This window comes from Polistes dominula, unplaced genomic scaffold, assembly GCF_049000335.1.
Source record: "Polistes dominula isolate Pdom_NZ unplaced genomic scaffold, Pdom_raw_medaka scaffold_35, whole genome shotgun sequence".
NCBI classification, from domain to species: domain Eukaryota; kingdom Metazoa; phylum Arthropoda; class Insecta; order Hymenoptera; family Vespidae; genus Polistes; species Polistes dominula.
In genome coordinates this window covers 941,017-955,134 of record NW_028300968.1, presented here as the reverse complement: position 1 = coordinate 955,134, position 14,118 = coordinate 941,017, and the positions used below count along the sequence as shown (strand labels likewise).

The window sequence follows — 14,118 nt, the reverse complement described above, 5'->3', positions numbered from 1 at the left end:
AACTGTACATGTTCAAAAGAGAAATCGAATTTTTCTCTTTTCCAAATGTCTATAAACATATTTTGATGAATCTATACAGCTTTACAGAATTAAACAATTATATTATTTTTATATTAAAGAAAAAGTAAAATGATTTCAATTCAAATATAAACTTTACGATAGGTATCAAATAAATTTAATATTTGTATAATTAATAAATAACATTGTAATTAAAAAAGGATTAATTATTTTGAATCGTAGCGCCAACTTGTAGGCACTTTTAGAAGTTCTAATTTACATTCCCTTACATTGATGGCGTATAGATGGCTGGACTCATCTGATATTTTAAAATTCTAATTTTTCAGTAGAGAAATCGAATTTTAAACAAAATTATAAATAATATTTATAAGTATTTGCTTAAAAATATATTTTCTTAAATTTTCGAAGTAAACTTTGATAATTACAATGACCAATGAGAGAACATAGTTGAGTACAATTTGATACCAAGATAGCCAATCATTGGAAATTACTTAAATATATATTGACAATGATTGGTTTAATTTCAAACAGCATAAACGTCTTATCCAATCGTAGTAAACCTTTAATATGAATATTTTGTTTGATAAGAAATTATCATTTTGATTGGAAATAGTGTTAAGACCAGTTTACACATTTTGTTAAGACCAACTATATAATCATGTTTGCAAAATAGATAATTTCTTAAAGGCTAAATTTAATGGATCGTCACTTAGTTGCTGTCATTTCTGATAATCGGCATACGATATGCCAACTCACCTACTATTATGTAGATATGAATTTTATTACAAAAGTATTAAAATTTGTGACAAAGTATTAATTTATTATGAGCTAGAGTGACGTTTTATATATTTAAACTTATTAACGAGGGAACGTATACTTTGTCACGATGGCGAATTCACTTGTCGCAAGTAGTCAGGATAATACTTCGAAATTCTTAGAATCCCTCCAAGCCGATTTGAAGTTCCTTGCTTCTGAAAGTAAGAAAAAATATCCTCAAATAAAGGAAGTAAGTTACAATTACTTATATTATTTTAATACACTTTGCTATTATATTACTTAGATTAAATGTAGGTTAAGTTTTAAAGAGTGTAACTTTATAGTTACCATTATACCAATAAGCATAATATTATGATTATTTTTAATATAAATAATTATATGTTATAAGTAATAAATATCAATGATGTATGTGCAATAATTTATTAATTAATATGAAATAATTTTTTACAGTCATGCGAAGAAGGAATAACAAAAATAAGGTCTGCTATGAGTGCATCTGGAGGTCCAATATATTATATTGTAAATCAAATCTTATATCCTTTAGTTCAAGGTTGTGAAAGTAAAGATTTAAAAATCATTAAAGTTAGTATCTTCTAATGATATTATATTATTATAATTAAAAGATATAATGAACGTCATATTATTTATACATTAGTACATATTAATAATATTATTCAATTTTTTCAGTTTTGCTTAGGTATAATGCAACGATTAATAACTCAGCAAGCCATAGATCAGAAAGGTGCTCGTTATATTACAGATACATTATGGATGCTTATGGAATTAGGAACCGAAGAAGTTAAAGTTTTACAGACTGTAACTCTTCTTCTTACAAGTAATACTATTGTTCATGGAGATACACTTGCAAGAGTAATTAGAAATATATATAAATATATATATCAAATTATAAAAATAAGATGTTTATAATAAAACGTAAATTCACATTATTATCAATGGAAATTTTTATTTGCAGAATCTGGTTCTTTGCTTTAGATTGCATTTTACCAAGGATTGTACGACTATCAATACAGCAGGTGCAACAGTAAGACAATTGGTATCATTAGTATTTGAACGAGTAGTTGCAGAAGATGAACAGACACTCGATCATCCAGAAATTGAAGAAGTTAATTTGGAGGAATTAAAAACTCCGACAAATCAAGCACCAAAAGGTCTTGGACCTTGTGCTGCTGATGCATATTTAATGTTTCAGGTAATTTTATTTATTTCTTTTGTTTACTTAAGAAACGAATTGAAATTAAGATTAAATGTTTTATGTATTTTTTAAAGGATTTAGTACAATTGGTAAATGCTGATCAACCATATTGGCTCATAGGGATTACTGAAATGACAAGAACATTTGGTTTAGAATTATTAGAATCTGTTTTAACCAACTTTTCGTCTGTATTTTTTAAGGTATTTAAAAAGAACATGTTATATAGATAAATTTAAGTATGGTAAAACATTTGTCAAAATAATTTTATTTTATTTAGCATCCTGAATTTAGTTTCTTACTAAAGGAAAGAGTGTGTGCACTTGTAATTAAATTGTTTTCTCCCAATATTAAATATCGTAACTCTGTGCCAGCATCGGTACAACAAGCAACGCCACTCGATAAACCTTATTTTCCAATTAGTATGCGTTTATTAAGAGTTGTATCTATCCTCATACAAAAGTATCATTCACTTTTGGTAAGTGTAAATAAAATGTTAACATCGAATATAAAAAAATAATTCGATAATATATTAATAAGGATTATTTTCTTTCAGGTAACTGAATGTGAAATATTTTTGTCTTTGATTGTTAAATTTTTGGATCCAGACAAGCCTACCTGGCAAAGAGCTTTAGCATTAGAAGTATTGCATAAGATGACTGTACAAGCAGATCTTTTAACAAATTTTTGTGAATGCTATGATTTGAAACCACACGCAACAAATATTTTTCAAGATATTGTAAATAGTTTAGGTGCCTATGTACATAGTCTTTTTGTTAATCCACAAATGATTGGTCAAACTGGAACAGGTAATTACATGATGAATTTAATAGTAAAATAATATACGAATGATCAATATATATATATATATATGTATATTTTACATAGCAGCAAATACACCAATACCTCAAGGAACTGGTTCTCCAATCTTCACAGGTATGCCCGTTGGTCCTGGCATATCTCCACAACCTGGATTTTATTCGCGTGGTATTTGGCTACCAGTAGTAGCATCATTTACAAGTGGACATACCAAATCTATTTAGTAAGAATCATGTGATTATTATTAAATTCTGTTAAATGTAATTTATTATTTGGCATTGTTCTGATTTTCAATTTTATTATTGCCACCACTGTTGTTATTACTGCTTTTGCTGCTATCATTCTAATAATATAATAGTAGTAGGAGCAGTAGTACTGGTATTTATAATAATAGTCATTATATATGGTTAATATTTTATTATTGCTAATATCGAATTCTTCTAAATATGATCTGTGTGTGAGAGAGAGAGAGAGAGAGAGAGAGATATTTACATAATTATAAGTGTAGAAAAATATGTGTTTCAGTTTGGAAATGCTTGATAAAATTGAACCACCACAAATACCAATTGGTTATGGAATTAGTGTAGCTTATGCATGTCTATTAGATATAATACGATCAATTGCTCTTGCAATTAATGGCACAAAAGAAGAAAATGCTGAAAGTCATTATAAGCCGACTGAATTTGAACAAAAATTGCATGTACAACTGATCACTTCCAGTTGGTGTGGTTTATTGGCAGCATTAAGTCCATTGATCGATGCAAGGTATTTTTCCATTGGGATATTATTTTTCAAATTATTCATATTTTCTTATTTTAATTTGATGATATATTTTAATAAATATCACAAAACATTTTCAGTACTGATGAATCTGCTACAGAAAATGTTTTAAAAGCAATACAAACATATGCAGCTCTATGTGGTCAACTGGATTTGCAAAGTCCTCGTGATGCATATATTACTGCAATATGTAAAGGTTCTTTACCACCTCATTATGCCTTAACAGTACTGTATAATGCACCTCAAGGTATACCATGTGCCCGCACACAAGAATCAAATCAATATAATTTATCTATGGGTGAACCAGATCATCGACATCAAGTTGTTGCTGTTGGAACTCCTTTACCAACGGCTTCTTTACCTGTTGGTATGTCAATATTTTTCTAAATAAATTCTTTATATGTAAATATTACATAATTACTATACTATGATTTAATGGTAGCGTATCACTTATCTTATTTTGGATAACTACAAGTAAAAATAGTGCAACATACTTTTACATTTATTATATTTTATAATTATTCAAGCACGTTGCATTATTATGCCAAGTGATCAAATATTAAATATAATAATTATACTTAGGTGCACATCAAGGTCCTGTTATGTTAACTGCAAAAAATCTTCAATGTATGCGCGCATTGTTGTCATTGGCACATTGTCATGGCAGTATACTTGGTAGTGCTTGGCATTTAGTACTAACGACTCTTCAACATCTTGTTTGGATACTTGGTTTGAAACCATCTACTGGTGGATCTTTGAAAGCTGGAAGATCTGCTGCTGATCCAAATGCAGTATTAACTAATGCTGTAATGGCAGATTTACCTGTACTTAGTGCTATGTTAAGCAGATTATTTGAAAGTAGTCAGCATCTTGATGATGTGGCTTTACACCATTTAATAGATGCTCTTTGTAAACTAAGTCACGAGGCAATGGAATTAGCATATTCAAATAGAGTATGTGATTTGATATCATTTTAAATATTGTATTTATACTTTCATTAGAATATATTTTAATTTATTTATATTTATTTTTTAGGAACCATCACTTTTTGCTGTAGCTAAACTTTTAGAAACAGGATTAGTAAATTTGTCACGCGTCGAAGTTTTATGGAGACCACTTACAAATCATTTATTAGAAGTATGTCAACATCCACATATTCGTATGAGAGAATGGGGTGTTGAAGCAATAACGTATCTTGTAAAAATGGCATTACAATATAAATATCCACAACCGTTGCGTGATAACCAAGTAAATTTTATAATTATTTATTACAATTAATAATTATTAATTATCAACAAGTAATCTAGACGTGATTTACGTTTAATATTGATTATTGAATAGAAATTAATTTTCTAATTGTATTCTTACAGAAATTACAGACGTTACTTTTGGGACCGTTATCAGAATTATCTTCAGTACATCATGGAGATGTTAGACAGCGACAATTAGAATGTGTTTTACAAATACTTCATGGTGCTGGAGAAACATTGTTTCATGGATGGCCATTAGTTCTTGATATTATTGGAGCAGTGTCCGATCATCATGGGTAATTATATATCATATTGTGGGACGAGCGTCTCCATGCCAAACTTATTGGGCATTCGTGAGAAGGATTGGTCGATGGGCCCTGAATAGCTCAATTGGTTAATAAAGAGCAGTCACTCGGAAAGCGAAAGATCCGTAGTTCGAATCCCGGTCAAATTTTTTTCACGAATCCCACAATATTATAAATTTATATTGTAAAATGATATTTCATGATTTTTATACGTAATATTAATAGATATTTGATTAAAAAATCTTTGTTTGTAGTGAAGCCTTAGTACGCATTGCTTTTCAATGCCTTCAACTAGTAGTAACTGATTTCTTACCAGTAATGCCATGGCGATGTCTCCCACAATGTGTTGACACAGCAGCAAAGTTTGGATCACAAACGCAAGAATTAAATATATCACTTACAGCTGTTGGCCTAATGGTGAGAACGTAGTTGTTATTATTAACTGAAAATAATGATTCTATAGAGAAAAATATAGTTATCAATATTTAAAGACTTATTTTATACATTTTAGTGGAATATCAGTGATTATTTCTATCATAATCAAGAAAAATTATGTGTCTCTTTACGTGGAGACTCGTCATCCGTATTTCCTGATTTTCCTGGTACAACAAATATTCCTCCATTTGATAAACTATGGATGTGTCTTTATGCAAGATTAGGTAAACTTTAATATTTCTTTTCTGAATAAATGATATATTTGTTATAGATATTATTATTATTATTATTATTAAAATATATACCTTTTTACAAATATGATTTTTATCAGGTGATCTATGTGTGGATTCTCGTCCTGCTGTACGAAAATCAGCTAGTCAAACTTTATTCTCTACAATTTCTGCACATGGTAGTCTTTTACATCAACCAACATGGCAAGCTGTGCTTTGGCAAGTTCTTTTTCCATTATTAGGCAAAGTAAGAAGCTTATCTAATTCAGCAAGCAATGAAAAAGTTGATACTGGTGGAAACATACTTATTCATCATAGTAGAAATACTGCACAGAAACAATGGGCAGAAACACAAGTATGCATTTAATATATTCTAAAGTTAATATATAAAAAATTTGATATTTGAAGTTATTTTTAAATAAAAATATCATTTTATAGGTATTAACATTAAGCGGTGTTGCAAGAGTGTTTAATACAAAACGTCAACTATTACAATTATTAGGTGATTTTCCTAGAGCTTGGTCATTACTTCTTGAATTTATAGAAAATTCTGCTCTGAGTAAGAATAACGAGGTATTAACACGATCTCTCTTTATATAATTAAACATACGAATAACATTTTGAGCAGATAAAAATATATATAATATAAATCTTTCCTAGGTATCTTTAGCAGCATTGAAATCTTTTCAAGAAATTTTATATTTACAAAAGGGATGCGATAATAATGAAGTAACACATTCAGCTGATTCTGAAGCACTTTGGATAGTAGCATGGCGTGTTTGGCTTAATATTGGTACTGAAAGTACTACACCTCCACAAGAGAATGAAACAGAACCTTATGTTCCTTCGCAAGCCTTTTTGACTGCTCTTGTTCATATATTTCCAGCTGTCTTTCAACATATTAGAAAAAAGTACGTAGTTCATTGTAATTAAAAGGGGTGGCCCGTCCCATGCGTTGCTGTGGCTCACAATCAGTCCGATACACACGTCAATAAAATAATATTGCGATTATAAATTGAGATATAAACTATCCTATCTTTCAAGTTGAATGAAACTGCACAGAGTGTGCAAAATTTGATTAAAATCGGTTCAGTAGTTCAGGAGTCCATTACGGACAAACAACGTGACACGTAATTTATATATATTAAGAAAAAGATATACTTAGATATTTACTTTTCTTTATTACAGATTTACAGGAACTGATTTAGATAAATTATGTGTTGTATTAAAAAATGTAGTCGCAGTCCCAGTACACGGGGAATCAACACCATACATTCTACCTACCGTACCAGATGTTGTTCTTACACATTTGCAAGACGGTGTACTACATTCTATGGAACTTCTTCAAAAGGTGCCATATTATTTTATTAGATAGATACCTTAGTTGGTTTGATCTTCTTGGATATTTAAAAAAAAAAATAATCAATTATAATTAGGAAGCGTTGAATGGACCTGAAAACCTGAGAACAATGATAGTTTTAATATTTCTTCAATTATTAAGTTTCTCAAAGCTTGCTTGTGAAGCTCCTACTTATGGTAGAATACCAACTAAACACATTTCGCAAATTAGAGGTGTATCTGTAAGTATCTTTAATTATTATTGAAACAGTTTATGATAAGTTTTGAAATATTTTTAAATTGACATCATTTATTTAGGCTGACTGGGTGATCATGAATTATGTTCCTTTTGGAGAAAAAGCATTATCCATGGTTGTAAATTTATATCAAAAGACTGCACACGAAATGGCTGTAATTGACGGACAAGTATTAAAACATATAATAGAAGCTCTTCATGTGCCTCTCTCTATGAAGTATGCATGTCCTTCTTCAACAACATGGAAATTAGCTGTTACAAGTTTATTAGCTGTTTTGCATACTGGTTTACCATTAGCACGTAAATACCCAGAGCATTTTCAAAGCATGTGGCCTGAACTTGCAAGCACATTGGATGACTTTTTATTTCCAATAAGGTACAGACTTTTGATCTAATATTATTTTCCCCATTTAGTTTATAAATAATATTTTTATAGAATTGAGAATTAAATTATTTTTATATCATTTTTTAAGTGTAATAAATACAGAACGTGGTGCTGAAGAAATTCAAGCTGATGAAGCTGTTGACTGTCAAGTGATGGAATTACTTAGAGATGAAGTATTACCGCATTCACAATATATACCTCATCAATTTATTTTGCGAGTTGTTATGCTTCTAAACAAAGGATCTATACATTCTGCAACTACAGTTAATATTGGTAATATTATCGTTATATGTTTGATCATATGAGAAATAATTTTTACATTTGATAGAAATAAATATTACTGTATAATTATAGAAAGCAGTGGTGAAGCAAAGTTAAGAGAAGAATTTGCAAAAACATGTTTTGAAACATTATTACAATTTTCTTTATTGGATGGTTTAAATAATGAATTGGAATCTGACTCTAATAAAACTATTGAAAATGATGAAGGTGGAGTTGCAGGTCGTTTAGCAGTTACTGCACTTTTACATAGATTTCAAGAAGTTTTACGGAGATTCATTGAAAATGAAAGGCGTAGTGGGAAATGTCCATTACCTAGGTAACAGTATCAGTATGCTTTCAAAAATAAGATTGGATATTTATAATATCAAATGATATTTTACATCAACTTTAAACATTATAAATTATAAATATTTTCTTATATCTGTAAAATACTTTTTTATGGTGTCTTTTTCTAGGTACAGATTATCAGAAATATCATTCGTTTTAAAAGCCGTTGCTACACTTGTAATATCACTTAAAAAAGCTCCTCCTAATAAAGGTATAATACTTTAAATATAATCTTGATTTATATATAATTTTCATTAATTTAGAGACAATATTATTATTATTATTATTATTATTATTATATGTAAATTATAAAAACAACATTGTATGTATTTTTCAGTTGATAGATCTGTGTGGGAACAATTAATTGCATTATACCCATGCTTGGTAGAATGTACAATTGCATCTGCTTCTGGACAAGTTACTCGTTCTTTACGTGAAGCTTTATTACAATATCACGATTTGTTAAAACCACCTTTAAATAATACACCAACTTCAACAGGTGTCTGACCACTGTATTCATTTCTATTGAAATGTAATATTGACACGTCATATTACAAAGTAATCAAATATCATAAATACGTGAGATATATATTTCAATGTAATTTTATTTGTATATTATGGGCATTTACTTAGAGCACGACAATTAGATAAATATCTTTATTATTACATTGATTAATGAAAAATCAATCAATGAATAATATATGTTTTGTAGTATAAAAGAGGATAAGTGATAATGAGAGTTGAAATTTGTATAAATTTTTTTAGCAAAACGCGTCTATACATAATGCTTGGCAATCAAAAATAAGCTAATATGAATTTCTTAATATAATTCATAATAATAATAATTATTATTATTATATAATAGTAGTACCTGCAATAGCAAATATTATACACACATATAGCATCAATTTACAATTGTGCTAAAAGTTAAATCATATTGTCAATATGTTTTCCTTTATTTTGCAAATTTGATTTAATTTTAAGAAAATATTTTAACAACAAATATTACATGGAATCACAAAACAAAAGTTAGTTTATTGAAAATAAAACAAACTTTAGTTTTTTTTTTATTTCATCAGAAGTATTTGTAAAAGTAAATGAATATCATGCATCTTGTAACATAATTTATAATCAGTGTCGAATAATAACATATATACAATTATACACATGAATGTGTGTGTGTGTGTGTGTGTTAATGATTCAAAAAGTAGTTAGATAAATATACAGAAAAACCAAAAAAAAAAACAAAAGAAAAGGTTGAATAATTTATTTTGATTTTATTTCGTACTAATGATTAATCATTTTTGAATTCCTTTTTTTTCAAAACAATACGTGTAACTTCGATTACTTTCATGCACACACTGAAGTCATATTATACATGTACGCATATACACGTATACGCATATTTTTCAAATCGTGTATATATTTACAGTTGGTCTTCTTATGGCTGGCTTATTTCAAATTGATAATGGTGTAAATATATGAGATAAAACTAGGCAACTACGTTTGTGTATTAATTACACAAGACTATTTTATAAAATGTATGACGTTGATACCTAATATATATATATAATTACTTTAATGTAATAAAATATCATAAGCATAAGTTGTAAATAAACTCATGCAAATTCAATAAAAATATCATAGCTATTAATATTATAATTTTATATCCTATATATAAATATATATAAATATATATATATGTTCATGCATTAATTTTCTTTTTTTCTTATTTAATAGAGGTAATTAACAATGAAAAAACTTTGATAAGAGAGAAGACACATTTCGAAATGTCATTTTTATTTAATGATTTATACACTCATGTTATAATGATAATATTATTATAGTTTTACGACAGATCAGACAATATATAAATAATTATTTTAGCAGAAAATAAGAACAAATATTACTTGATATGCCCTTTTCTTTGATATTGCATTATGATACCTGCGTATATAATATAATTATATTGGTCATAATAAGCATAGAGCAGGGGGGGGTCGGCAACCTGTGGCTCGCGAGCCACATGCGGCTCACTGCGGCTCGCTGCGGCTCTTTAGTTATAACGAGAAACCGATGAATAAATGTAGTTTTTTTTATTTGTTAATCAAAAAGATTTATTTATATGAATTATGCGAGTACTATTTATTATGTTGGCAAGAAAAAATTTGGTGGTTCTTGAAAATCTTTGAAATTTTGTAAATTGTAATTTTTAGCTCTTCCAACTCAAAAGTTTGCCGATCCCTAGCATAGAGTATTATAATTATGAAACAGAGCATATTTCACATTATACTGTTAATAAAAATACTAATTTAAAATATAACTATATTGCTTTTAATATATAATATATATATATATTTAATAAATATTTGTCTCCTATAATAAGATTTATAAAAATTGTTTTGTTGTATGTATCGTAAAAGTTTAAATAATTTCTATCAGAAAATCCTTATCATTTTTCAAATACAGTGTAGTTTTATATTTTTGTTTTTATTTTCAAAAATATACTCTGTATTTATTATATTTGGTAGCATGTATTGTTTTTTTTTTTTTTTTTGTGATTTGTATAATCAACGATCAAATATTTTCTAATTATATATAATCAAAAAAAAAAAATAAAAACAAAACAAAAGATATTTTTTCACAAACAAAGATCCGGGCATACAAAAATAAAACTATAATAATGTGTTCACTTAATATACGACTTGTACCATTCACGATTTATTATTGATTGAATTATAGATAGAATAAGAGATTGCAATTTTATATCAGACTCTGAAACATATAGATGTGTATAATCATTTTCATCTTAATAACTATAATTTTGCAGTAAACTAACAATAATAAGCATTATTTTTTCCCATGTATTATTAAGATCAATTTTATTCATTTATAATTCAGTGTAATGTTACGCAATGATGCACACTAAACATACACACAGCACAGCACAGCACAACACAGCACAGTTCAGTGAAATTGTTTTTACTGAAAAATGTATTTTGCATATACGTATTATTTAACCTTTGCTTACCACATTGGGCCCAAAGGGACCCAAGACCTTAAGCGTTTAAGCGTATTACTTCAGGGAGGTGTGGTAAGCAAGGATTAATAGAGCATGTAAGAGAAATTTAAGGAGACTAACAACTATTTTCCAAAGTAGCACATATCTAGAAATATTTTAATGACATACTTGTAATTGTTTATAACTAAGAAAATAAATAATAATTAATTCACAATATATATCTTTTTTTTTTTTTTTTTTTTTTTTTGAAACGTGCGGATATTTTTCTAATTTGTCAAGGGAGTATTATAATCTAATAGTTCAGTAATTAAATCTAGAATTAGTTTTAGTGACACGATAAAAGTGACATTAATTAATTAAAGCCCACCTATTATTACACATTGATTTATGAATATTTTCATAGATACATTATTATATAATATTATAATATATATTGACATCATCTTCCATTTGATTTTATTGACATTAAGTAATATGGTCATTCATTATTCTCTTTTTTTTCTTACATAATAAAGTGTGTTTATATTTAAAGGCAAGATTACATTGAGTTTAATATGTTAAGAGCGCAATAAACAAAAAACAACAAATGATATATGAAGTATTTTTGTGTAAATATAATATTCTCTTTTATATATATATATATATATATACTAACACAAAACAAAGTTATGGTGAATTTATTATATTAATATATATATATATATATTTCTTAAAACATTGCTTATTTTACTAATAAAATGAAGAATTTCATAATTATATGAAAAAAAAATCAAAAATTAAAAATAGATATACAATCAATGTAATTAATAATCTTGATTGAAAAATTTCGATCATTTGATATTGTGCACAAAAATACAATTATTTGTGTCATGTAATTTAATATAAAGATAATATTATCCTATTCATATTAAATGAAATATATATATATATATATATATTTACGTTTAAATGCATATAATAAAATATATATATATAGATTACAAGTTATCATTTAAACAAATATATTATTTTATAAAAAATATACGGAAACGGCATGTGTAATATATATATATATATATATTTTATGTTTTCATCATTATTAATAACAATAGTAAAAAAAGACAATTGTATATTATAAATTAAAATTAATAATTAAAAAATAATCAAACTTATATCATTTGATTTTAACCTTTGTTTAACACACTTTAGTCGGAAAGGACCCAGACGAATCATTTTTTTACAACTTGAGTCGTCATTTTTCTCAATTGTACTCAACTTTGATAATTTTTTCAACATATTTCAATTTAATTTAAACCTATAAAACTTATATAGTCTTTTTAAGTAAGTATTAAAGAAGTTTTAAAACAAATGTTGAAGTAAATCTATGCAATAGTTTTTTTTTTATAACAATTTTTCTCGTCCGGGTCCAAAGGACCCAGGTTTGGTGGTAAGGGTGTTACCCCCATGAAGGGTGGTAAGCAAAGGTTAATAGAAATACTAATACATAGATTGTGATGCATATTGTTGAAAGAAAATATGATTTATTTTAAGCATGCTATTTGTTTGTTTGTTTTTTTTTTTTATTTATCTTAATTAATAATATTATTAATTTATTAATTTATTAATTTTAATTTTTTTTTTTGTCATTTACTGTTAATTATTGTCAGTAGTTTAGATTGCAGTTTTGTTAATATTAACAATAAATTAGATTCTATTCGTAGGATTAATAAATTATTCAAATTAATATTTAAATAATAATAATTATACATATTATTTTGATAATAAAAAAATTAATTTATAATTTATAATTAATTAAATATATATACTTTTATATATATATAAATAAATAAATGAATAATTCACATGAAAGTTATTCATATATTTTATCCATTTAATTTAATAGTTGCTTTTAACTTTTGTCAGAAGAAGAAGTTTAAGCAAAACATTAATCGCATTTAACTGTAAAATAATATTTATATGAGATTACATTTGTTATACAGTTATAAAATAAAATCCTCCATTATTGTATCTAACAATTACAATTGTTTTACACTACGACGACGACATCGTAAAACACAATTACGCTTAGTATTATTACACTTTCCTTATTGTATTATTTATATTTAATTTTATTGTCATTATATTTGTAATTTTTGTTATAGTTTATTATAGGCATTATTTTATAGCCGGATATTTATATTAATCGATAAAGCTTTTCAGGCGAAAAACCTGAGTAGTTGCGTATTATCATCATCATCATATTATATTATTATTATTATTATTTTTAAATTTGAAATTACATAGAAAACGAAGGATTGCAACTCTCTTCGTTGAATAATAATAATAATTTAAACAAATTCTGATAATAATTATATTAATTTACTTAAAGTAATAATATCAATTGTCTTATTATTAAAAATTAATTATTTCTTATTAATATATACAAAGAAAAAGAATAGATATTTGTGAGAAAAAAAAAGAACATATGAAAATAAATATATTTGTTACGAGTGATTTTTAGTAAGATAGTAATTTAAAAGTAATTTAAATTAATAAATAATTTCTAGTATTATTTTATTATTATTATTATTATTATTATTATTATATTATTAATATATAATATAATAATATAATATAATATAATATGTATTATATATATAAAATATATAATAAATAATATTAATATATAATATAATAATATAATA

The 14,118-nt window shown here is 26.3% G+C and overlaps 1 protein-coding gene across 4 annotated transcripts; it reads left to right on the top strand.

The window, feature by feature from the left end:
* Window positions 1-692: 692 nt before the first annotated feature.
* mon2 (Mon2 homolog, regulator of endosome-to-Golgi trafficking) lies at window positions 693-11,648 on the top strand. Of its 4 annotated transcripts, none has more exons than XM_089173184.1 (25): window positions 693-1,024; window positions 1,246-1,377; window positions 1,483-1,665; window positions 1,769-2,005; window positions 2,083-2,208; window positions 2,286-2,483; window positions 2,562-2,814; window positions 2,894-3,047; window positions 3,350-3,589; window positions 3,685-3,971; window positions 4,187-4,557; window positions 4,640-4,852; window positions 4,975-5,150; window positions 5,414-5,576; window positions 5,671-5,818; window positions 5,926-6,179; window positions 6,263-6,397; window positions 6,485-6,735; window positions 7,013-7,175; window positions 7,261-7,404; window positions 7,481-7,635; window positions 7,892-8,076; window positions 8,158-8,401; window positions 8,541-8,623; window positions 8,750-11,648. In XM_089173184.1, exons 1-25 carry the CDS (start codon window positions 905-907, stop codon window positions 8,917-8,919), a joined length of 4,785 nt encoding a protein of 1,594 aa, XP_089029310.1. In that variant the 5' UTR covers window positions 693-904; the 3' UTR covers window positions 8,920-11,648. The 4 variants fall into 4 exon arrangements, with proteins under 4 accessions (XP_089029310.1, XP_015188624.1, XP_015188623.1 ...); XM_015333138.2 differs by having other exon boundaries at window positions 7,481-7,794; window positions 8,547-8,623; XM_015333137.2 differs by having other exon boundaries at window positions 694-1,024; window positions 2,897-3,047; window positions 7,481-7,794.
* Window positions 11,649-14,118: the final 2,470 nt, after the last annotated feature.

Bases quoted from the DNA above. Each gene is read 5' to 3' on its own strand.
- mon2 (XM_015333136.2), top strand. From the start codon at position 905: ATGGCGAATTCACTTGTCGCAAGTAGTCAGGATAATACTTCGAAATTC. The intron at 2,006-2,082 runs GTAATTTTATTT...TATTTTTTAAAG, and splicing joins ATGCATATTTAATGTTTCAG to GATTTAGTACAATTGGTAAA. The intron at 7,405-7,480 runs GTAAGTATCTTT...TCATTTATTTAG, and splicing joins CGCAAATTAGAGGTGTATCT to GCTGACTGGGTGATCATGAA.